Below are 23,998 nucleotides of genomic sequence, written 5' to 3'. Positions count from 1 at the left end.
TGCTACTGTGTGATTGGTCACAAGAAACGTCTATCATCTACAGGACGGCCACGTGACCATGAGGGCCGCTATTTGTGAAGAGTGTAGGGTTAGTATCGGTGCGCTCTGAGCCTCCAGGGGGCGATGTTCAGAATTCACTCATATTGGATCCTCAGCCTCAAATCCCGTTTCATGACGCCAGGTGTCGCGATATTTCGGAGTTAATACAAATATTACCCACAATGCCTCCTTCTTCCTTTCTCTACCCCCGTCCACCATGGTGAGTAGCAGTCTTGTCCGCCGCTTGTAGAATCCGGCGCCATCCTCCGGCCGCGGGTCCTTCTGAGGCCGCCTGGTCCCGGGGGGAGCTCCGGAGGCGCTGCTGCTTGGCTCCCCGCTCCTAGTTCCCGGCTCCAAGTGCAGCTGCTCCCGGAGGTTGGACCCCGGCTGCTGGAGCGTCTGCGCCCCGGTGTCCGGACCGGGAATGCGCATCATCCGGCTGCTATCTGCGGGGTGAGGGCGCCGGGTGGGATGTCTGACTGGTGGGTTTTAGGTGGTAGCTCTGCTCCTCAGGAGTGGTGGTAGCTCTGCTCCTCAGGAGTGGTGGTAGCTCTGCTCCTCAGGAGTGGTGGTAGCTCTGCTCCTCAGGAGTGGTGGTAGCTCTGCTCCTCAGGAGTGGTGGTAGCTCTGCTCCTCAGGAGTGGTGGTAGCTCTGCTCCTGTGTTTGGATTGTGGGGTACTTCCTTGCTGATCTGGGGTCCGGGCAGACGAGCAGATGATGACACAATATTTGCTATCTGAGTTAATGATTTGACTTTTCCACCAAGATCGCTGATGCTCGTCTGCGCCGCCCCCTGAGTCGTGTCGGGATGCGGCTCATGGTTGTGGTCATGTATGTTCATGTAAATGTTTCCACAGCCTAAAGTAAAGAAGGCGAAGGGGAAGAAGGTGGCTCCGGCCCCTGCCGTCGTAAAGAAGGCTGAGGTGAAGAAAGTGGTGAACCCGCTGTTTGAAAAGAGGCCAAAGAACTTTGGCATTGGTGAGTGGCGCCACCTGCAGTTGGCTGTTGGAAGAGAACCAGCTACTGTGGTTATTTTAACCCTTCTCTTCCTACTCCAGGGCAGGACATACAACCCAAGAGGGATCTTACCCGCTTTGTTAAATGGCCACGCTACATCCGACTTCAGCGCCAGAGATCCATCCTGTACAAACGACTCAAGGTGCCTCCAGCAATCAACCAGTTCACCCAGGCTCTGGACCGGCAGACGGGTGAGCGAGCAAGGATTAATGGTGCAGGACCCCACCTTCATCGGCTAGCAGTGGTCAGGGGGGCTTCAGTACAGGATGCCGCTCTTCTGTAAGAATCTTCAGCTGCTGGGTTGATGGGAATGTAGGCGGTGATTCTCATGGGCTCCAGTATCTGGGGCATGTGTCCAGGCTGGGGGGGCTGTTGTGGCTGCAGTAACTCCTCAGGTGGCTTTCTGGAAGGTGCAGTGGGTCGCCTGGTTTAGGGCCAGTAATGCTGGGGGGGGGCCCTCTGTGCACATGATGTTTGATATTTGCTATCTGAGAAGCTGTGATTACACTCTTCCACCAAGATCTCTGATGCACAATGTCTGCGCTCCCCTCAGATCTCTCCCCCTCGCCTCCCCCACTAACTGAGCTTTCTCCTGGCAGCCACCCAGCTCTTCAAACTGGCCCACAAATATCGCCCAGAGACCAAGCAAGAGAAAAAGAAAAGGCTGCTGGCCCGGGCTGAGCAGAAGGCTGCAGGCAAAGGAGACGTCCCAACAAAGAGACCCCCGGTCATCAGATCAGGTATGTGTGGGGGCTGGGGGGGGGGGGGGGGGGGATTGGCTGCAAATTGCAATGATGTATGAATTTCTTCACCTGAAGCTGATTTGTGTGGAACAAAACTTGAGCTTTTTAACCCTGAGCAATGGTGCTGTCCACGGCCGAGGTCTGGCAATGACGAGCGGAGCTGACTACTTTTCTCTTTCAGGTGTGAACACAGTGACCACCCTGGTGGAGAACAAGAAGGCCCAGCTGGTTGTCATTGCCCATGATGTGGATCCTATTGAGGTGATGTCCTGCTCGGTGCATTGTCTGGGGGGGGGGGGGGCGCAGAGAGGTAAAAGGTTAGATGAATAAAGGGCTTGTTAGATATGGGGGGGGGGGGGTTGGTTCTGATGGTCTCCTCAGACTGGGGGAAGGGGGTGTCTGTTAATTGCTATGATGAAATCAGTTTTTTCACCTGAGACACTGTGAAGATTAAATCTGAGCTTTTTAACCCTGAGCAATTTCCAAGTCTGCTCTCAGAGACTTGTTCTGTAGACCCAGGCCCTCATGATGCTTGTCTTGCAGCTGGTTGTGTTCCTGCCTGCTCTGTGCCGCAAGATGGGTGTTCCATACTGCATCGTCAAGGGCAAGGCCAGACTGGGCCGCCTTGTCCATAGGAAGACCTGCACCAGCATTGCTTTCACACAAGTAAACCCGTAAGTTCATGAACTGTTTCCACTCTGACCTTGTGGCTTCTCAGCAATGATGTCTGAATTTCTTCACCTGAACATCACCATGTGGTTCTCAGAGCTTTTTAACCCTGAGCTGTAAAGCCTCTGCTGGCCAGTAGACCACTGGCTCCTGTCTGGACTTGGAACTGAGCCTTTTTTTCCTTCTGTAGGGAGGATAAGGGAGCTCTCTCCAAACTGGTGGAGGCCGTGAAGACCAACTACAATGACAGACACGATGAGGTAAGAGGACTACTGCTTCTACGACTTGACTTGTCCCTGAATAGGCATGCTTTTGGAATTGGTTGAGAGAGTTTCTGGGTTGCACAGGTCTCCCTGAGAGCCTTCACAACACCCACCACTGTATATCCTGAGGTGTCCACCAGCGACTGCACCAGAGTCTGTTAAAGGGAACCTGCCGTCTGCACTGTGGACCCTCCCTGCCTTCAGACAATGATCGTCAGGGTTCTTTCCTATGAGGAAGTCCTTGTCTGGAGGGTGGAGACAGCGAGCCTCATCAGACTCGTCTCCCTCACTGCGCCGGTATGCACTGCAGAGTGGCTGTCGGCAAGGGTGCCACAGTACAGGGATCAGGGTCCCTTTGGAAAGGGGTTTTGCTTGTAGTAGAATATTGATCTCTCCTCAGGATAGGTCACAATATCTGGTAGGAGTCTGACTCCCAGCAGCCTTTCCGGGGCCATTGATGTGTCATGGGCTGCAGTACACCCACCGCCACTAGATGGGGCTGTAGTACTCGCTGATACACGGCGGCCTCTTCAGCTGCTGATGGTTAGTTGTGTCGGACACCTGCCATCAGATATTGGTCACTGCTCCTGAGGAGAGGTCTTTAAAGGGGCTCTGCAGGTAATAATTTATTCCGCAACTCTTTACAAAACGAGACTCCACATAACTGGCTAAAATACAACTGAAAGACTACGAGTGAGGCCCTGCTCGCAAGAGCTTAGTCTACTGGATAGATCAGCATCTGATTGGTGGGGGTCTGACACCTGGGACCCCGCTAAGTTTCATTCAAGTGAACAAGCACCCAGGCCAGGGAAAGTAGTCGTGGCCTCCGGGGTCCTGTGTGCCCCCCCCCCCTTTAATATTCTAAGCGGTGTGTAAGAAAGTGAGACTCCATAGTCGGGGTGATGAGCTCTGTGGAAACCCCAGTCACTTTACGATGGGTGTCATGCCCCAAGAAAAACATCTTGGGGGGGGGTCCCAGCTTTGTGTCTTGTAAGGAGAGGCGTCGTGAACTCTGTGCTTCCTGTACCTCGTCTGCTGTTTATTGCCACTGCTTTTCTGTAACTGTTGTATGTATTTTTCCCTTACAGATCCGTCGTCACTGGGGAGGAGGGATCTTGGGCCCAAAATCTGTGGCCAGAATCGCCAAGCTTGAAAAGGCAAAGGCCAAGGAACTGGCCACAAAACTGGGTTAAATGTACTGGGCGTGTCCCTTCTGTTCTGTACATAATAAAGAAAATTCCAGAAAATCACTTTAGCAAAGATGTTTATTGCGCAGGTCTGACCCGGGGGTTAATGTGGTCACTGGGGACTAGAACAGCTGCTGTGAGGGGATGGCTGGACTGCAGCTTGTCTTAAAGGGGTCATGTCACTTCAGCAGTTGGCGTTTATCATGTAGCTGCAGTAAGTACCAGGTACTTACTAATGGATTGTGATTCTCCATGTTTCCTTATCTGGCTGGTTTCATTTTTCAGTCATGCACTGCTCATTTCCATGGTTACAGCCACCCTATAATCCAGCAGTGGTGGTTGTGCTTGGACACTATAGGAAAAGGCATCGGCCTATGCACTCCCACATTCCTGGCTCTTTTTCCTATCGTGTGTACGCACGGCCACCGCTGCTGGATTGAAAGGTGGTCTTAACCATGGAAACTAGCAGTGCATGGAAACATCAACCCAGCCAGTACAGGAGGCAACATGGAGAATCACTGCACGTTAGTAAGTGCCTGCTATTAACTCCCTCTATATAACTGCCATCTGCTGAGGTGAGAGGACCCCTTTAATGTGGCTGAGCAATAGTTAGTAATGGCACCAGGTAATTCCAACCACGCAGCAGCCATGCTTTTGAGGGGCTACTGCCCGTGGCTATGGAATGTACTGCCACTCAGCCTTAGGCCTCATGCACGCGACCGCTGTTTTGGTCCGAATCGTAGTATTTGCAGCTTGGATGCGGACCCATTCACTTCAATAGGGGTGCAGAAGATGCGGACAGCATGCCGTGTGCTTTCCGCATCCGTTGCTCCATTCCGTGGTCCTCCAAAAAATATAACCTGTCCTATTGTCTGTTTTGCGGACAAGAATAGGTAGTTATATTAATGGCTGTCTGCCATTCCGCAATCTGCGTGTTGCGGACTGCGAACCACACACCGGTCGTGTGCATGAGGCCTTACTAAAATACTGTATAAAGAAAAATCGGCCAGCACTCGCTTGGATGCACGGGACCAGTTCCACGTTCAATGAAGTAAAGGATCCCAGCAGACGTGACTTGATGCTCATAGGAGTTTTATTGCAAGATAACCATATGTCCCATATTCTAGGACTCGTTTCGGCATAGATGGCCTTTTTCAACAGGTTAGTATCCATTACAAAGCACAAACTTCTATACACACACCTCATGAGGATAAAGCGCCTCCCCATGACGTCAGACACCCGAAAGAGGTGGTGCATACAAAGTAACAGAAAAGGGGTGACTGATAATAGTAACCATATGTCGGCATAAGGAATGTATCAGAACACACATGTTATACATTATAAATGCCATCTCGGCTGAGATCCTTCACTGGGTAGTTGATGTCTAAAAGATAACAATGATGTATGTTAGATATCCAGAATTGACAGATTCTGCATGGGTAGACAAAAATTGCAATCTTAAATATGCATGATTTCATAGTCCCTGTTGAGACCTCTTGGGTGTAGGGTATCTAGGGTGTGGATCCAGTAAGCCTCCCCTTCTGGGTCCGTAGACTCGTTCTATTACCTGGAACTTCAATTGGGCAATGGTGTGTTTACACTTCTCAAAATGGGAGGGAAGGGTAACCACAAATTCTGAGCCCTAATAGTGGATTTATGCTTCCCAATGCGATCTCTGATGGCCTGCATTGTTTCTCCAATATATTCCTCCACAATCCTGAGCCCCATGGTCGATTTGATAAACCTGGACCTAGGACGCCGCCGAAACCCGCGCAGCTGCGTGGAGCCAAGTTGCTCAAGGAAAAAAGGGCAAAAGCCTGGAAAAAATAGGGATAGGGCACCCCTAGACACCTGACAGAAAAAAATCCCCCTAGAAAAAAGGGGGGGATCACCGCCTAGTCCACCTGTCCGGGAGGACAGAAAAAAGTACGGTAGGCTGGGGGCGATTCCCTCCTTTATTGGGGATACTTAATTGTTTTTATTACTTGGGCTCATTAAAAATTCTGCCGGTCCTACCAGTCCACGGCGGGGAGGGGGCATAGGTTAGGACGTAAGGGAATGACATTTTGCAGTTGGATTGAGGGAATGCGCATCATCCGGCTGCTATCTGCGGGGTGAGGGCGCCGGGTGGGATGTCTGACTGGTGGGTTTTAGGTGGTAGCTCTGCTCCTCGGGAGTGGTGGTAGCTCTGCTCCTCGGGAGTGGTGGTAGCTCTGCTCCTCGGGAGTGGTGGTAGCTCTGCTCCTCGGGAGTGGTGGTAGCTCTGCTCCTCGGGAGTGGTGGTAGCTCTGCTCCTCGGGAGTGGTGGTAGCTCTGCTCCTCGGGAGTGGTGGTAGCTCTGCTCCTCGGGAGTGGTGGTAGCTCTGCTCCTCGGGAGTGGTGGTAGCTCTGCTCCTCGGGAGCGGTGGTAGCTCTGCTCCTGTGTTTGGATTGTGGGGTACTTCCTTGCTGATCTGGGGTCCGGGCAGACGAGCAGATTGACACAATATTTGCTATCTGAGTTAATGATTTGACTTTTCCACCAAGATCGCTGATGCTCGTCTGCGCCGCCCCCTGAGTCGTGTCGGGATGCGGCTCATGGTTGTGGTCATGTATGTTCATGTAAATGTTTCCACAGCCTAAAGTAAAGAAGGCGAAGGGGAAGAAGGTGGCTCCGGCCCCTGCCGTCGTAAAGAAGGCTGAGGTGAAGAAAGTGGTGAACCCGCTGTTTGAAAAGAGGCCAAAGAACTTTGGCATTGGTGAGTGGCGCCACCTGCAGTTGGCTGTTGGAAGAGAACCAGCTACTGTGGTTATTTTAACCCTTCTCTTCCTACTCCGGGGCAGGACATACAACCCAAGAGGGATCTTACCCGCTTTGTTAAATGGCCACGCTACATCCGACTTCAGCGCCAGAGATCCATCCTGTACAAACGACTCAAGGTGCCTCCAGCAATCAACCAGTTCACCCAGGCTCTGGACCGGCAGACGGGTGAGCGAGCAAGGATTAATGGTGCAGGACCCCACCTTCATCGGCTAGCAGTGGTCAGGGGGGCTTCAGTACAGGATGCCGCTCTTCTGTAAGAATCTTCAGCTGCTGGGTTGATGGGAATGTAGGCGGTGATTCTCATGGGCTCCAGTATCTGGGGCATGTGTCCAGGCTGGGGGGGGCTGTTGTGGCTGCAGTAACTCCTCAGGTGGCTTTCTGGAAGGTGCAGTGGGTCGCCTGGTTTAGGGCCAGTAATGCTGGGGGGGGGCCCTCTGTGCACATGATGTTTGATATTTGCTATCTGAGAAGCTGTGATTACACTCTTCCACCAAGATCTCTGATGCACAATGTCTGCGCTCCCCTCAGATCTCTCCCCCTCGCCTCCCCCACTAACTGAGCTTTCTCCTGGCAGCCACCCAGCTCTTCAAACTGGCCCACAAATATCGCCCAGAGACCAAGCAAGAGAAAAAGAAAAGGCTGCTGGCCCGGGCTGAGCAGAAGGCTGCAGGCAAAGGAGACGTCCCAACAAAGAGACCCCCGGTCATCAGATCAGGTATGTGTGTGGGCTGGGGGGGGGATTGGCTGCAAATTGCAATGATGTATGAATTTCTTCACCTGAAGCTGATTTGTGTGGAACAAAACTTGAGCTTTTTAACCCTGAGCAATGGTGCTGTCCACGGCCGAGGTCCTGGCAATGACGAGCAGAGCTGACTACTTTTCTCTTTCAGGTGTGAACACAGTGACCACCCTGGTGGAGAACAAGAAGGCCCAGCTAGTTGTCATTGCCCATGATGTGGATCCTATTGAGGTGATGTCCTGCTCGGTGCTTTGTCTGGGGGGGGGGGGGGCGCAGAGAGGTAAAAGGTTAGATGAATAAAGGGCTTGTTAGATATTGGGGGGGGGGGGGGGGGGTTGGTTCTGATGGTCTCCTCAGACTGGGGGAAGGGGGTGTCTGTTAATTGCTATGATGAAATCAGTTTTTTCACCTGAGACACTGTGAAGATTAAATCTGAGCTTTTTAACCCTGAGCAATTTCCAAGTCTGCTCTCAGAGACTTGTTCTGTAGACCCAGGCCCTCATGATGCTTGTCTTGCAGCTGGTTGTGTTCCTGCCTGCTCTGTGCCGCAAGATGGGTGTTCCATACTGCATCGTCAAGGGCAAGGCCAGACTGGGCCGCCTTGTCCATAGGAAGACCTGCACCAGCATTGCTTTCACACAAGTAAACCCGTAAGTTCATGAACTGTTTCCACTCTGACCTTGTGGCTTCTCAGCAATGATGTCTGAATTTCTTCACCTGAACATCACCATGTGGTTCTCAGAGCTTTTTAACCCTGAGCTGTAAAGCCTCTGCTGGCCAGTAGACCACTGGCTCCTGTCTGGACTTGGAACTGAGCCTTTTTTTCCTTCTGTAGGGAGGATAAGGGAGCTCTCTCCAAACTGGTGGAGGCCGTGAAGACCAACTACAATGACAGACACGATGAGGTAAGAGGACTACTGCTTCTACGACTTGACTTGTCCCTGAATAGGCATGCTTTTGGAATTGGTTGAGAGAGTTTCTGGGTTGCACAGGTCTCCCCGAGAGCCTTCACAACACCCACCACTGTATATCCTGAGGTGTCCACCAGCGACTGCACCAGAGTCTGTTAAAGGGAACCTGCCGTCTGCACTGTGGACCCTCCCTGCCTTCAGACAATGATCGTCAGGGTTCTTTCCTATGAGGAAGTCCTTGTCTGGAGGGTGGAGACAGCGAGCCTCATCAGACTCGTCTCCCTCACTGCGCCGGTATGCACTGCAGAGTGGCTGTCGGCAAGGGTGCCACAGTACAGGGATCAGGGTCCCTTTGGAAAGGGGTTTTGCTTGTAGTAGAATATTGATCTCTCCTCAGGATAGGTCACAATATCTGGTAGGAGTCTGACTCCCAGCAGCCTTTCCGGGGCCATTGATGTGTCATGGGCTGCAGTACACCCACCGCCACTAGATGGGGCTGTAGTACTCGCTGATACACGGCGGCCTCTTCAGCTGCTGATGGTTAGTTGTCGGACACCTGCCATCAGATATTGGTCACTGCTCCTGAGGAGAGGTCTTTAAAGGGGCTCTGCAGGTAATAATTTATTCCGCAACTCTTTACAAAACGAGACTCCACATAACTGGCTAAAATACAACTGAAAGACTACGAGTGAGGCCCTGCTCGCAAGAGCTTAGTCTACTGGATAGATCAGCATCTGATTGGTGGGGGTCTGACACCTGGGACCCCGCTAAGTTTCATTCAAGTGAACAAGCACCCAGGCCAGGGATAGTAGTCGTGGCCTCCGGGGTCCTGGGTGACCCCCCCCCCCTTTAATCTAAGCGGTGTGTAAGAAAGTGAGACTCCATAGTCGGGGTGATGAGCTCTGTGGAAACCCCAGTCACTTTACGATGGGTGTCATGCCCCAAGAAAAACATCTTGGGGGGGGGGGGGTCCCAGCTTTGTGTCTTGTAAGGAGAGGCGTCGTGAACTCTGTGCTTCCTGTACCTCGTCTGCTGTTTATTGCCACTGCTTTTCTGTAACTGTTGTATTTATTTTTCCCTTACAGATCCGTCGTCACTGGGGAGGAGGGATCTTGGGCCCAAAATCTGTGGCCAGAATCGCCAAGCTTGAAAAGGCAAAGGCCAAGGAACTGGCCACAAAACTGGGTTAAATGTACTGGGCGTGTCCCTTCTGTTCTGTACATAATAAAGAAAATTCCAGAAAATCACTTTAGCAAAGATGTTTATTGCGCAGGTCTGACCCGGGGGTTAATGTGGTCACTGGGGACTAGAACAGCTGCTGTGAGGGGATGGCTGGACTGCAGCTTGTCTTAAAGGGGTCATGTCACTTCAGCAGTTGGCGTTTATCATGTAGCTGCAGTAAGTACCAGGTACTTACTAATGGATTGTGATTCTCCATGTTTCCTCATCTGGCTGGTCTCATTTTTCAGTCATGCACTGCTCATTTCCATGGTTACAGCCACCCTATAATCCAGCAGTGGTGGTTGTGCTTGGACACTATAGGAAAAGGCATCGGCCTATGCACTCCCACATTCCTGGCTCTTTTTCCTATCGTGTGTACGCACGGCCACCGCTGCTGGATTGAAAGGTGGTCTTAACCATGGAAACTAGCAGTGCATGGAAACATCAACCCAGCCAGTACAGGAGGCAACATGGAGAATCACTGCACGTTAGTAAGTGCCTGCTATTAACTCCCTCTATATAACTGCCATCTGCTGAGGTGAGAGGACCCCTTTAATGTGGCTGAGCAATAGTTAGTAATGGCACCAGGTAATTCCAACCACGCAGCAGCCATGCTTTGAGGGGCTACTGCCCGTGGCTATGGAATGTACTGCCACTCAGCCTTAGGCCTCATGCACGCGACCGCTGTTTTGGTCCGAATCGTAGTATTTGCAGCTTGGATGCGGACCCATTCACTTCAATAGGGGTGCAGAAGATGCGGACAGCATGCCGTGTGCTTTCCGCATCCGTTGCTCCATTCCGTGGTCCTCCAAAAAATATAACCTGTCCTATTGTCTGTTTTGCGGACAAGAATAGGTAGTGATATTAATGGCTGTCTGCCATTCCGCAATCTGCGTGTTGCGGACTGCGAACCACACACCGGTCGTGTGCATGAGGCCTTACTAAAATACTGTATAAAGAAGAATCGGCCAGCACTCGCTTGGATGCACGGGACCAGTTCCACGTTCAATGAAGTAAAGGATCCCAGCAGACGTGACTTGATGCTCATAGGAGTTTTATTGCAAGATAACCATATGTCCCATATTCTAGGACTCGTTTCGGCATAGATGGCCTTTTTCAACAGGTTAGTATCCATTACAAAGCACAAACTTCTATACACACACCTCATGAGGATAAAGCGCCTCCCCATGACGTCAGACACCCGAAAGAGGTGGTGCATACAAAGTAACAGAAAAGGGGTGACTGATAATAGTAACCATATGTCGGCATAAGGAATGTATCAGAACACACATGTTATACATTATAAATGCCATCTCGGCTGAGATCCTTCACTGGGTAGTTGATGTCTAAAAGATAACAATGATGTATGTTAGATATCCAGAATTAACAGATTATGCATAGGTAGACAAAATGGCAATCTTAAATATGCATGATTTCATAGTCCCTGTTGAGACCTCTTGGGTGTAGGGCATCAAGGGTGTGGATCCAGTAAGCCTCCCGGTATAATAACTTCTTAATGTCTCCTCCCCTTCTGGGTCCGGAGACTCGTTCTATTACCTGGAACTTCAATTGGGCAATGGTGTGTTTACACTTCTCAAAATGGGAGGGAAGGGTAACCACAAATTCTGAGCCCTAATAGTGGACTTATGCTTTCCAATGCGATCTCTGATGGCTTGCATTGTTTCTCCAATATATTCCTCCACAATCCTGAGCCCCATGGTCGATTTGATAAACCTGGACCTAGGACGCCGCCGAAACCCGCGCAGCTGCGTGGAGCCAAGTTGCTCAAGGAAAAAAGGGCAAAAGCCTGGAAAAAATAGGGATAGGGCACCCCTAGACACCTGACAGAAAAAAATCCCCCTAGAAAAAAGGGGGGGATCACCGCCTAGTCCACCTGTCCGGGAGGACAGAAAAAAGTACGGTAGGCTGGGGGCGATTCCCTCCTTTATTGGGGATACTTAATTGTTTTTATTACTTGGGCTCATTAAAAATTCTGCCGGTCCTACCAGTCCACGGCGGGGAGGGGGCATAGGTTAGGACGTAAGGGAATGACATTTTGCAGTTGGATTGAACTGACAACCAATGATGGAAGATCCACGATTATCTCCCACCAATCCTATGGTGGCCAATGCACTGAAATGGCGGCTGCCTCTGTCATCAGCGGCTATTCTACAGGACGTCCGCTTAGGGACTACGGTTCAAGCTGTTGGACTTCTGAACAGCTTTTCTGCCCAACCTCTAGCCTGCAGGTTTGGTTGGAGAGTCCAAGTTCAGACGATCGGGTCACCTAGCCACATACCTCTGTGTACAGCTGGCTCTCTAAGCTTGCCGCTACCACCTCTAGGTGGGTACCTGCCCAGAGAGCTACTGATTTTGGGTCCCCCCCAAGAAATCGTGCGCCCCCCCCCCCCCCCCCCCCCCCCCCCCGAAGTCACGGAAGTTTAATCCCTGGCGAGTCAGCAGAAGGGTGAATGAATCACTGTCACCTGTGCCATCCTGAGTCCTTGCTGGGACTGTGCTATATGCTGCTAAAGTCTTCACAAAGCATGGTACCTGCACCTGTGAGTAGTGTTCCATCCACGGGAAAGGAGCCGTGGCCCTGCGCGGGATAGAGATAAGAAGAAAAAATCACCAAATGGCGCCTATCCGCTAATAAAATGTAGTAGATGCTAAAGTGAAAAATATCCCAAAAAAAGGAATTAGAAGATATTATATATGTGTATATATATATATTTATCTATGTATAATGGTTAAAAGCCCCTATGGAGCAGCTAGTATATATTCAGTAAAAGGTGAAATAACACCGAAACTCACCACCAGGGAGGGGTGTAAAGGCATAAAGCTCAAGACACCCAATACAACCACCTCCCTCGCCTGGTTCGTTTGTAGAATGGTTGGAAAATACGGCAGTCCACACCAGGGGTCTTCTGGTATAATCCCTTTATTAGGTAAATAAATCAGGTGGGCTCAACGCGTTTCGGGGATATATAAACCCCTTCCTCAGGAGCCGAGTAAGTGATAGGCTTATACAGAGGGTTAAAACAAACAGACAACTATAAATAGCAGAGTCAGGGTAGAGAAAGGCGTATTTGGCGCCAAAAAGGCCGTAGGTGTCACTTCCGGAAGTGACCTCAATAGTAACAAATACACAACATAAAAATAATACAAATATTAAAGACATAGAACGACATATGTATTCCATACTGTATATCCGTCTCACGCAGTCTTAATGATGCCCGGTATAAGTGTAGACGGCCACAAGAAGGTATCCGAATGGATGCGGGCCCAGCAGAAGGAACTTCCGGTGTATGGAACGCAACAACCGGAAGTGCGTTCCAAGGGCCTGTCACGAGAGACAGGCCAGGGCCGAAAATAACAGTGCAACAAGATGTATAACGAGTGGTGGGGTGTATATGGGGACTTAAGGAATAGGGGGAAAGTGGATAAGGACAAATCAGGGCGAAATGTAGAAAATATATTAGGCGGAAGTTCCGGTGCCTGGAACGCATCAGAGGCGATGCGTTCCACCGCGGTGGATTGTGCTCATCAGGAAATGAGCTGCCTACATGCCATACATATAAAGAACTTAGAGAACCAGAACTAAATAGGTGGACAATATAGTGTAATAAATAATTATATGTATATATATATATTAAAGGGGTTCTGCACCTTCATTTAACTGATGATCTATCCTCTGGATAGATCATCAGCTTCTGATCGGCGGGGGTCCGACACCCGGGACCCCCGCCGATTAGCTGTTTGAGAAGGCAGCGGCGCTCCAGCAGCGCCGCTGCCTTCTCACTGTTTACCGCCGGGCCGCCCGCCCACTGACTTGTATCAACTAGAGTGGGCGCGGCTAAACTCTGTTCACTTGAATGGAGCTTAGCGGAGTAAAAATCTGTTGAGGCCCTTAGTCGAAGGAAAAAAGTATATAGTGAATAAAGAGGAGTAGATGTAAAAATGTATATAAAATATATATAATAAATATATAACAAATATATAATTATAATAATATAAAAAACTCCATACATATAAAAAATATATAAAATATATTTTAAAAAAAGAATAAAAAAATAAATCCATATATAAGAAAAACTCATATATATATATATATATATATATATATATATATATATATATATATAAATAAATGTATGTGGAAAGTAGAATGACTCTAAAAATAAAATAAATAAGCCGGCTGGACACGTAATTAATCAGTATTTTGTGTACTCGAGACTCTCATTCAGGCCAAAGGGTGTAAGCGTGTTCATACGACCGATGATCGTTCATGCGCTCTCTGATCGTTTGGGTGGTCCGACCTATGTATTTTAATTGACAAGTACATTCCAGCAGGTATATAACGTTTGTGGAGCAGCAGCTCAAATGATGTCTAAGGGTGAACACTTCATCTGTACCTGGAATATTTATTGTCTTCCTACTATGTGCAATCATCTTACAGCATTTACATCTGGTTTTGTAACATTTGGAGATGCCCGGACTGGCGGCTATCATGGATGTTAATGGGTCTCCAAAGATGGACGTTTGGGCATGTTTGTGTTTCAATTTGGGACACGAAGGGGCCAATATGGTTTTTAAGGTAGGCGCTCTTCTGAAAGTAAGCGAAGGAAAAGGTGGAAGGATTTTACCTAGTATAGGGTCCTTCTGTAGGATGGGCCAATGTTTGACTAAAATTTCCCTAAATTTACGCGGGATAGCCAGGCCGGCGGACGAGGGCACACACTGACCATCGTGTCTCCACACAAGGCCTTGCACTATGTGACACTTTCAGCAGCAGAGATCCTTTTTCTTTCCTTCGAAACCTGTGGCCTGCTTAATGACGTGGAACAGTCTTAGGCTGGTTTCACACGGGCGTTGCGGAAAAATGTGCGGGTGCGTTGCGGAAACACCCGCGATTTTTCCGCGCGAGTGCAAAACATTGTAATGCGTTTTGCACTCGCGTGCGAAAAATCGCGCATGTTTGGTACCCAAACCCGAACTTCTTCACAGAAGTCCGGGCTTGGGATTGATGTTCTGAAGATTGTATTATTTTCCCTTATAACATGGTTATAAGGGAAAATAATAGCATTCTGAATACAGAATGCTTAGTATAATAGTGCTGGAAGGGTTAAAAATAATAAAAAAGTTAACTCACCTTATCCCCATGATCGTGTAGATCCCGGTCTGTTCTTTAGCTGTGGCTGAATGACCTTTGGTGATGTCAGATCACATGCTCCAATCACATGGTCCATCACCATGGTGATGGAGCATGTGATCTGACATCACCACAGGTCCTTTAGCCACAGCTAAAGAACAGACCGACCGGGAACTAGGCGATCATGGGGATGGGGATAAGGTGAGTTAACTTTTTTTATTTTTTTTAACCCTCCCAGCACTATTATACTAAGCATTCTGTAGTCAGAATGCTATTATTTTCCCTTATAACCATGTTATAAGGGAAAATAATACAGTGAATAGACTGTCACCTAGAACCCATGCGTGGAAATCGCACCGCATCCGCACTTGCTTGCGGATGCTTGCGATTTTCACGCAACCCCATTCATTTCTATGGGGCCTGCGTTACGTGAAAAACGCTGAATATAGAACATGCTGCGATTTTCACGCAACGCATAAGTGATGCGTGAAAATCACCGGTCATGTGAACAGCCCCATAGAAATGAATGGGTCAGGATTCAGTGCGGGTGCAATGCGTTCAACTCACGCATCGCACCCGCGCGGAAATCTCGCCCGTGTGAAAGGGGCCTTAGGTAGTCTTCCTTTAATTGGGCTCAGCTGGGAAACACCAAAACCAAAAATGACATCTTTATGACATTTAAATCCAATTTGCATAATAATTTGTCAGGTGGTGTAGAGCCAGGCCGAAATCTGGACACAATTGGCAGGAGTTATATCTAAGAGGCTAGCACCGAAATCCGGGTCTTTTTTCAAAATTTAAATGCTTCGCTTTAAAACAAGATGGACTCTCTCTGTGCTCTGCAGGTTGGCCAGGTGAGGAGGTCTAGATCCTGCCGCCCCTGTGTAATTGTAGATGACTCCAGGGAAGGTGGAAGGTTCACATCGGCCTCAGTGGTTGTTCCTCTCCATTAAAGGAGCAGAAGAAGGGAAATAATGGAAAGAAATGCTGCCTGATGGAGGCCACTGATTATAAGGACCTCTGGTTACTAATAGAATATTCAGCATTTTGCTGGACACCATACTGCTCTATTTGGTCAGTTTTTTATAGAATCTGCTGCAGAGGCAGGTGTGAATGAGGCCTAACACTGATGTTTACATCGGTGCTAAACGTTAGGGAATAAAAACGTTTCTGCTATTAAGACCTGGATTTCAATGGTGTCAATATCAGCAGCAGTTCTGCTCAGTTTGACGCCACCGTTTCTGCTATTTTCAACGAGAAAAAAATATTGTTTGCAGGAAAATGGAAAACCGATGGAAAGGAGATTCTGTTTTCTTTATTTAACATTGAAGTTGTTTAAGGCAGGGGCGGATTGGTAATAGACAGGGAAATTTCTTGGTGGGCCGATGCTCCAGTGGGCCACCCAAGTCCTCCTGTCTGCCGCGTACCTAAAATGATCAAAATCACTCAGTATTTGACGTGTGATTCGTCCTACGTGGTCTACCTATTGTCATGCCCGTGTGAGAAGTGGTATGTTGGTGAGACCACGCGGGATGTTAAGACACGTTTAAATCAGCATAGATACTCCATTAGAAAAGAAAACATGGATTTGCCACTCTCCAAGCATTTTAATGAGGCGGGTCACTCGGAAAAAGATTTGAGGTTCCGTATATTAGAACAGATACAGATGGGCAGACGTGGTGGAGACAGGAAGGCTCTCTTCAAAAAGCGAGAGCTATTTTGGATTTTTACCTTGAAGACCCATAGGCCAAATGGTTTAAATGTTGACTTTAGAGTGGATTAGTGGTGTCTCTCCCCTTGTACCGTGTTGTCCGTATTCCCTGGTATGGATTTAGTGAACGTGTATAATACAACCAAACTGTAATATAAATTGTTTTTAATATTTTCTTTTTTTTATTATTATTTGTAGATCCGGTTACTAATCACGATCACAGCTGATATTCTGCACGAAGACAAGAGCATCTCGGTCCCCATTAGCTATCCACATTCTGTTGTATATATTCTGCTAATAACCTTTATGATGGCCGTGTCTGTATTGTGCCACACATGTGACGCGTTGCATATTGCAATTTTAGGTCCACTTACACATTGAATGGTTTTGCAACATGGTATACCTGAAAAGGTGTTGCCCGCGGTTTTGCCAAAGGGGCATGCCAGCTTTGGTTCTATCTATGTAGGACACACGAGTGGATTTGTATAGTGTCTCATAGGAAGCATGGGCGGTTTGACACGGTGACCTGTGTCAACGCCACTGCTGCCCTACTACAGTGATGACTTTACGGCCTCATGCACACGACCGTTGTGTGCATCCGTGGCCGTTGTGCCGTTTTCCGTTTTTTTTCGCGGACCCATTGACTTTCAATGGGTCCGTGGAAAAATCGGAAAATGCACCGTTTTGCAGCCGAGGCCGTGATCCGTGTATCCTGTCCGTCAAAAAAATATGACCTGTCCTATTTTTTTGACGGACAACGGTTCACGGACCCATTCAAGTCAATGGGTCCGTGAAAGAACACGGATGCACACAAGATTGGCATCCGTGTCCGTGATCCGTGGCCGTAGGTTGCTTTCATACAGACGGATCCGAAGATCCGTCTGCATAAAAGCTTTTTCTGATCTAAGTTTTCACTTAGTGAAAACTCATTTCCGACAGTATATTCTAACACAGAAGCGTTCCCATGGTGATGGGGACGCTTCTAGTTAGAATACACTGCAAACTTTGTACAAGACTGACCCCTGCTGCCTGGCAGCACCCGATCTCTTACAGGGGGATATGATAGCACAATTAACCCCTTCAGGTGCGGCACCTAAAGGGGTTAATTGTACTATCATATCCCCCTGTAAGAGATCAGGGCTGCCAGGCAGCAGGGGGCAGACCCCCCCCCCCTCCCCAGTTTGAATATCGTTGGTGGCACAGTGTGCCAACCACCATCGCCCCCCCTCCCTCCCTCTATTGTATTAAATCGTTGGTGGCACAGTGTGCCAACCACCATCGGCCCCCCTCCCTCCCTCTATTGTATTAAATCGTTGGTGGCACAGTGTGCCAACCACCATCGGCCCCCCTCCCTCCCTCTATTGTATTAAATCGTTGGTGGCACAGTGTGCCAACCACCATCGCCCCATCCCCACACCCCCTCCCTCTATAGCAGTAACATTGGTGGCAGTGTGCGGTCTCAACAGTAGAAGATTCATACTTACCTGCTTGCTGCTGCGATGTCTGTGAACGGCCGGGAGCTCCTCCTACTGGTAAGTGACAGTTCTTTAGCAATGCGCCGCACAGACCTTTCACTTACCAGTAGGAGGAGCTCCCGGCCGGACACAGACATCGCAGCAGCAAGCCGGTAAGTATGAATCTTCTACTGTTGAGACCGCACACTGCCACCAATGTTACTGCTATAGAGGGAGGGGGGGGGCGATGGTGGTTGGCACACTGTGCCACCAACGATTTAATACAATAGAGGGAGGGAGGGGGGCCGATGGTGGTTGGCACACTGTGCCACCAACGATTTAATACAATAGAGGGAGGGAGGGGGGGCCGATGGTGGTTGGCACACTGTGCCACCATCGATATTCAAACTGGGGAGGGGGGGGGGGGGTCTGCCCCCTGCTGCCTGGCAGCCCTGATCTCCTACAGGGGAATATGATAGTACAATTAACCCCTTTAGGTGCCGCACCTAAAGGGGTTAATTGTGCTATCATATCCCCCAGTAAGAGATCGGGTGCTGCCAGGCAGCAGGGGGCAGTCTTGTACAAAGTTTGTAGTGTATTCTAACCTGAAGCGTCCCCATCACCATGGGAACGCCTCTGTGTTAGAATATACTGTCGGATCTGAGGTTCACGACGTAGCTCATATCCGACAGTATATTCTAACATAGAGGCGTTCCCATGGTGATGGGGACGCTTCAAGTTAAAATATACCATCGGATTGGAGAAAACTCCAATCCGATGGTATAAAAGAACTCCAGACTTTACATTGAAAGTCAATGGGGACGGATCCGTTTGAAATGGCACCATATTGTGTCAACATCAAACGGATCCGTCCCCATTGACTTGCATTGTAATTCAGGACGGATCCGTTTGGCTCCGCACGGCCAGGCGGACACCAAAACGACTTTTTTTTCATGTCCGTGGATCCTCCAAAAATCAAGGAAGACCCACGGACGAAAAAACGGTCACGGATCACGGACCCACGGACCCCGTTTTTGCGGACCGTGAAAAAAAACTGTCGTGTGCATGAGGCCTACTGCTGACCCGGTTGGTCCTGACTGTGAGACACTTTCTTTTCCCACGTTGTGTATTTTATGAATGGGTCTATATAGCGGTGGGAAGGTTGGTAGGACGCCTGACCTTGGTTTTCCATGGCAGCGCTTTCGCCGCCGATCATTGGGGAACCATGGGCCGCTTGCGCGATCCTGACCCGTAGTCTACCGCTTGGATCCTTTACATCCTCATGGTTTTGTTTATCTGGCTCTATTTGGATCATGTGACAAGGATCACATGACTCTAGAGTGGGTGGCCTCTATTGTGTAAGCATGCGCACATGTGGGCGCCGTCTGATTAGGCCATCTTTGATGAGGTCTTCATTGAGTTCCCTTGCTCCTGAGATATCGCGAGATTCATTGCTCCCGCTCATGCACAGTAACCGAATGTGGACACCACCGAGACCGCTGTGCTCGGCGTGCGCAGTCTATCAGCTGATTGTGTGAGTTTTTAATACACATTATGTAATGGGTACACCTGTATTCTTTAATCATCAATTATACCTTATCATGCATTGGCACTGTCTATTATGTATAAGGCACTGTCACTTTATTCCAATTATGTATTTTTCACATTGATGTGGGTGAATTTGTAGATTTTTTAAATGTGATGTATTAGGAGTTCTGTTCACTTTTATAGTTAATTGGATTCTTTATATTATGAATTGATACACCTATATACACTCACCTAAAGAATTATTAGGAACACCTGTTCTATTTCTCATTAACGCGATTATCTAGTCAACCAATCACATGGCAGTGGCTTCGATGCATGTCGGGTTGTGGTCCTGGTCAAGACAATCTCCTGAACTCCAAACTGAATGTCAGAATGGGAAAGAAAGGTGATTTAAGCAATTTTGAGCGTGACATGGTTGTTGGTGCCAGACGGGCCGGTCTGAGTATTTCACAATCTGCTCAGTTACTGGGATTCTCACGCACAACCATTTCTAGGGTTTACAAAGAATGGTGTGAAAAGGGAAAAACCTCCAGTATGCGGCCGTCCTGTGGGCGAAAATGCCTTGTGGATGCTGGAGGTCAGAGGAGAATGGGCGACTGATTCAAGCTGATAGAAGAGCAACGTTGACTGAAATAACCACTCGTTACAACCGAGGTATGCAGCAAAGCATTTGTGAAGCCACAACACGCACAACCTTGAGGCGGATGGGCTACAACAGCAGAAGACCCCACCGGGTACCACTCTTCTCCACTACAAATAGGAAAAAGAGGCTACAATTTGCACCAAAATTGGACTGTTGAAGACTGGAAAAATGGTTTCTTGAACATGACAATGAGTTCACTGTACTAACATGGCCCCCACAGTCACCAGATCTCAACCCAATAGAGCATCTTTGGGATGTGGTGGAACGGGAGCTTCGTGCCCTGGATGTGCATCCCTCAAATCTCCATCAACTGCAAGATGCTATCCTATCAATATGGGCCAACATTTCTAAAGAATGATATCAGCACCTTGTGGAATCAATGCCACGTAGCATTAAGGCAGTTCTGAAGGCAAAAGGGGGTCCAACACCGTATTAGTATGGTGCTCCTAATAATTCTTTAGGTGAGTGTATATTGTGGTTGTAACACATGTGCACATAGCTTGAGAAAGACCGCAACAAGCGTTTGAAACGTTGCTGCTACATAACACTGGGTGAATAAACCGCACGTGTTTTTTTATCTTAATGGTGTGCTGCTGGCTTCTTCCGTTTTATTGAATGGGACCTTGGTGCTGGTTCATATTGGCCTGATTTTGCACCCAACTGAAAAGTGTGCTGCATCTTCATCTTCCATTTTTTGGTACATAATGAGCTCTCAGTGGTAATTAATCAGGTGCTCATGTACCCAGCCAGCGACCGCACATGTCCTCCTGAATTCAACTGCTGTGGTCCGAACCTCACCTTCTAAACAACTGGAGGAGGAGGACAGAAGATGGCAGCTATGGATGGCCACCACTGAGGGTCAGCTTTTGGGCCAGCAGATTGTGCTACACTGTGTTATTTAGTTCGGATGGGACAGTATTTTGCACTTTGGTATTGTTGACCTGCCTACAAAACTGGGCCACTTTAAGTTCCCAGTCCGCCACTGGTTAAAGGGGTCCTCACACTTTAGTAAATTATATCTATCTTGTAGAGAAAGTGATTACCAGAGCAGTGAGACCATGGACTCGCTACTGTAAGAGCAGTGAGACTATGGACTCTATACTGTAAGAGCAGTGAGACTATGGACTCTATACTGTAAGAGCAGTGAGACTATGGACTCTGTACTGTAAGAGCGGTGAGACTATGGACTCTATACTGTAAGAGCAGTGAGACTATGGACTCTATACTGTAAGAGCAGTGAGACTATGGACTCTATACTGTAAGAGCAGTGAGACTATGGACTCTTTACTGTAAGAGCAGTGAGACTATGGACTCTGTACTGTAAGAGCAGTGAGAATATGGACTCTATACTGTAAGAGCAGTGAGACTATGGACTCTATACTGTAAGAGCAGTGAGACTATGTACTCTATACTGTAAGAGCAGTGAGACTATGGACTCTATACTGTAAGAGCAGTGAGACTATGGACTCTTTACTGTAAGAGCGGTGAGACTATGGACTCTTTACTGTAAGAGCAGTGAGACTATGGACTCTTTACTGTAAGAGCAGTGAGACTATGGACTCTATACTGTAAGAGCAGTGAGACTATGGACTCTATACAGTAAGAGCAGTGAGACTATGGACTCTATACTGTAAGAGCAGTGAGACTATGGACTCTTTACTGTAAGAGCAGTGAGACTATGGACTCTATACTGTAAGAGCAGTGAGACCATGGACTCGCTACTGTAAGAGCAGTGAGACCATGGACTCTATACTGTAAGAGCAGTGAGACCATGGACTCTATACTGTAAGAGCAGTGAGACCATGGACTCGCTACTGTAAGAGCAGTGAGACCATGGACTCGCTACTGTAAGAGCAGCGAGACCATGGACTCTTTACGGTAAGAGCAGCGAGACTGTGGACTCTTTACTGTAAGAGCAGTGAGACTATGGACTCTTTACTGTAAGAGCAGTGAGACCATGGACTCTCTACTGTAAGAGCAGCGAGACCATGGATTCTTTACTGTAAGAGCAGCGAGACTATGGACTTATTACGATCTACGTTGGGCCGCACTAAGGGACATTACAGTTGTGTTCTCCAGAATGGATTGCCACTGGTCAGAGGCCAAAGGTCCCACATCAGTTTCCCATTTTTCCTTCAAACCAGCTATTGGGTCCCCCAGACACTTCTCCAAAAGAAACCCATATGCAAAAGAAATAAGTTTATAAGAGGCGGATGCTTGTACCACCTGGTCCAAGAATGCTGTATTGGCGATAGATGTAGGAACTTCTTTGTCCTGATATTGCATAGCATGTCTTAGTTGTAGATATTTTTAGAAGCTTGACCTGTGTAGGCCAAACTCTGTGTGGAGTTAGTGAAATGTTTTCAATGTTGCATTGTCAAACATCTGGTGGACATAGCGGATCTCTTTTAGTGCCCACCCCTTGAACCCCACCAAATTGTATAGTTCCCAGAGGTATACGTTCTGCCATAATGGCGTATATTTAGTGCAGCCCTTAATGCCCAACAGGTCTCTGACAGTCCACCATACCTTCTGCATGAGTTGAAAAGTGGGCAGGCTAGGGGAGTATAGCTTAAGTGCATGTCCCTCCAGCGCCCCAAGAGGGGAATGATTTACTACAAGAGAGCTGATGATGGATCTTCTAGAGTTCCGGACTGTTAGGATCCATCCCTGCATATGTTGAAATTGTGCAGCAGGGATGCGACAATGCCACTCCACCACTATCTTTACCAAGCAGTAATTTGGACAGTTTTATTCTGGGCACCCCATTCTTCCAAACCAGATCTCTAAATACCCCATGTGTCCTTCTAAAGAAATGCCGGGGGACCCAAACTGGGGCACTGTGCAGGATGTATAACAGCTGTGGCATTAGTATCATTTTAATCAAGTTCGCTCTACCTATCATGGACAGCGGTAATTTATCCCAGGCCTCCACTTTACATTTCATCTTATCCAATAGGGGTATTAGATTGAGCTCAGTGTAATCAGTAACCTCCTTTGGCCACCCGCAGTATGGGATTATTCTCCAAACTAGATGGTGTCTCTCTAGAGGTCATAGGCAGCAGTGCAGATTTTGACCAATTTATAGATTGTCCAGAGAAAACCCCAAAGTGATCTATAATTCTCATTATTAAGGGCACGGATTCCGTTACCTTGTTAACAAATAAAAGGAGGTCATCGGCATATAAGGCTACGTGTTCCTCCCCCTGCTCATACAAATTCAAAACCCTTGAGTCTTTTGGGATCCCTGTAGAATAGCGGCCAACAGCTCAATGGTTACTGCAAATAGAAGAGCCGAGAGTAGGCACCCTTGCCTAGTACCCCTCCCCAAACTAAAGCTGTTCGACACTTCATTATTTACTTTGATCCTAGCCATAGGGGCAACATATAGCAGACGAACCCAAGCTATGAAGGAAGGTCCAAATCCCATTTTGTTCAGAACAGCCCATAGTGATAAAACCGCTTTATCAGCCAAGTCGCCCGGAGCCACCTGGAAGTTCAGGAACAACCTTTTTAGATTAATAGCAGTGGACTTTGCCGGCATAAATCCAGATTGGTCAGGATACACTAATGTTGTGACAACCGAATCGCTAACACTTTAGCTAATATCTTGACATCTGACGAGAGGAGAGAGATCGGCCGGTAGGACTCGGGTAGTGTGTGGTCCTTTTCTGGCTTGGGTAATACTACTACCGTAGCTTCATACATAGATTTGCGTAACCTACCCACCCGTGGTGGATCCAAGGGTTAGGGTGGGGGGGCGGCGGCGGGGCTCAGGGAGATGAACGCTTTCATTGTGGAATCACTCATCTCCATAGTCATCTGTATCGCCGTCCTCAGGACAGCGATACAGATGGCTGTGCAGCAGGGCAGGGGAGGCGTGTCCTTTTCCCTTCC

General features: G+C 48.4%; 2 protein-coding genes and 10 non-coding genes across 12 annotated transcripts; all 12 read left to right on the top strand.

The window, feature by feature from the left end:
- The first annotated feature begins 226 nt into the window (after positions 1-226).
- LOC122922622 (60S ribosomal protein L7a) lies at positions 227-3,982 on the top strand. Its single transcript, XM_044273301.1, has 8 exons — positions 227-259; positions 898-1,018; positions 1,099-1,248; positions 1,657-1,797; positions 1,982-2,061; positions 2,344-2,474; positions 2,660-2,729; positions 3,821-3,982. The coding sequence occupies exons 1-8, from the start codon at positions 257-259 to the stop codon at positions 3,923-3,925; spliced, it is 801 nt and encodes a 266-aa protein (XP_044129236.1). The 5' UTR covers positions 227-256; the 3' UTR covers positions 3,926-3,982.
- LOC122922629 lies at positions 750-818 on the top strand. The gene has a single exon (XR_006387156.1). It is a non-coding gene; the product is annotated as a small nucleolar RNA SNORD24 (small nucleolar RNA).
- LOC122922631 lies at positions 1,520-1,589 on the top strand. The gene has a single exon (XR_006387158.1). It is a non-coding gene; the product is annotated as a small nucleolar RNA SNORD24 (small nucleolar RNA).
- Positions 1,844-1,920, top strand: LOC122922633. Its single transcript, XR_006387160.1, has one exon. It is a non-coding gene; the product is annotated as a small nucleolar RNA SNORD36 (small nucleolar RNA).
- On the top strand, positions 2,207-2,280 carry LOC122922635. Its single transcript, XR_006387162.1, has one exon. It is a non-coding gene; the product is annotated as a small nucleolar RNA SNORD36 (small nucleolar RNA).
- Positions 2,516-2,587, top strand: LOC122922628. The gene has a single exon (XR_006387155.1). It is a non-coding gene; the product is annotated as a small nucleolar RNA SNORD36 (small nucleolar RNA).
- Positions 3,983-6,390: 2,408 nt separating the features above from the next.
- Positions 6,391-6,457, top strand: LOC122922632. Its single transcript, XR_006387159.1, has one exon. It is a non-coding gene; the product is annotated as a small nucleolar RNA SNORD24 (small nucleolar RNA).
- A 51-nt stretch (positions 6,458-6,508) lies between these two features.
- On the top strand, positions 6,509-9,619 carry LOC122922621 (60S ribosomal protein L7a-like). Its single transcript, XM_044273300.1, has 7 exons — positions 6,509-6,657; positions 6,738-6,887; positions 7,297-7,437; positions 7,613-7,692; positions 7,981-8,111; positions 8,297-8,366; positions 9,458-9,619. Exons 1-7 carry the CDS (start codon positions 6,525-6,527, stop codon positions 9,560-9,562), a joined length of 810 nt encoding a protein of 269 aa, XP_044129235.1. The 5' UTR covers positions 6,509-6,524; the 3' UTR covers positions 9,563-9,619.
- LOC122922630 lies at positions 7,160-7,229 on the top strand. The gene has a single exon (XR_006387157.1). It is a non-coding gene; the product is annotated as a small nucleolar RNA SNORD24 (small nucleolar RNA).
- On the top strand, positions 7,474-7,550 carry LOC122922627. The gene has a single exon (XR_006387154.1). It is a non-coding gene; the product is annotated as a small nucleolar RNA SNORD36 (small nucleolar RNA).
- On the top strand, positions 7,844-7,917 carry LOC122922634. Its single transcript, XR_006387161.1, has one exon. It is a non-coding gene; the product is annotated as a small nucleolar RNA SNORD36 (small nucleolar RNA).
- LOC122922636 lies at positions 8,153-8,224 on the top strand. Its single transcript, XR_006387163.1, has one exon. It is a non-coding gene; the product is annotated as a small nucleolar RNA SNORD36 (small nucleolar RNA).
- Positions 9,620-23,998: the final 14,379 nt, after the last annotated feature.

This window comes from Bufo gargarizans, unplaced genomic scaffold, assembly GCF_014858855.1.
Source record: "Bufo gargarizans isolate SCDJY-AF-19 unplaced genomic scaffold, ASM1485885v1 fragScaff_scaffold_576_pilon, whole genome shotgun sequence".
Lineage (NCBI taxonomy): Eukaryota > Metazoa > Chordata > Amphibia > Anura > Bufonidae > Bufo > Bufo gargarizans.
The sequence above is the reverse complement of the archived record's forward strand: the minus strand, read 5'-3'. Positions and strand labels throughout refer to the sequence as shown.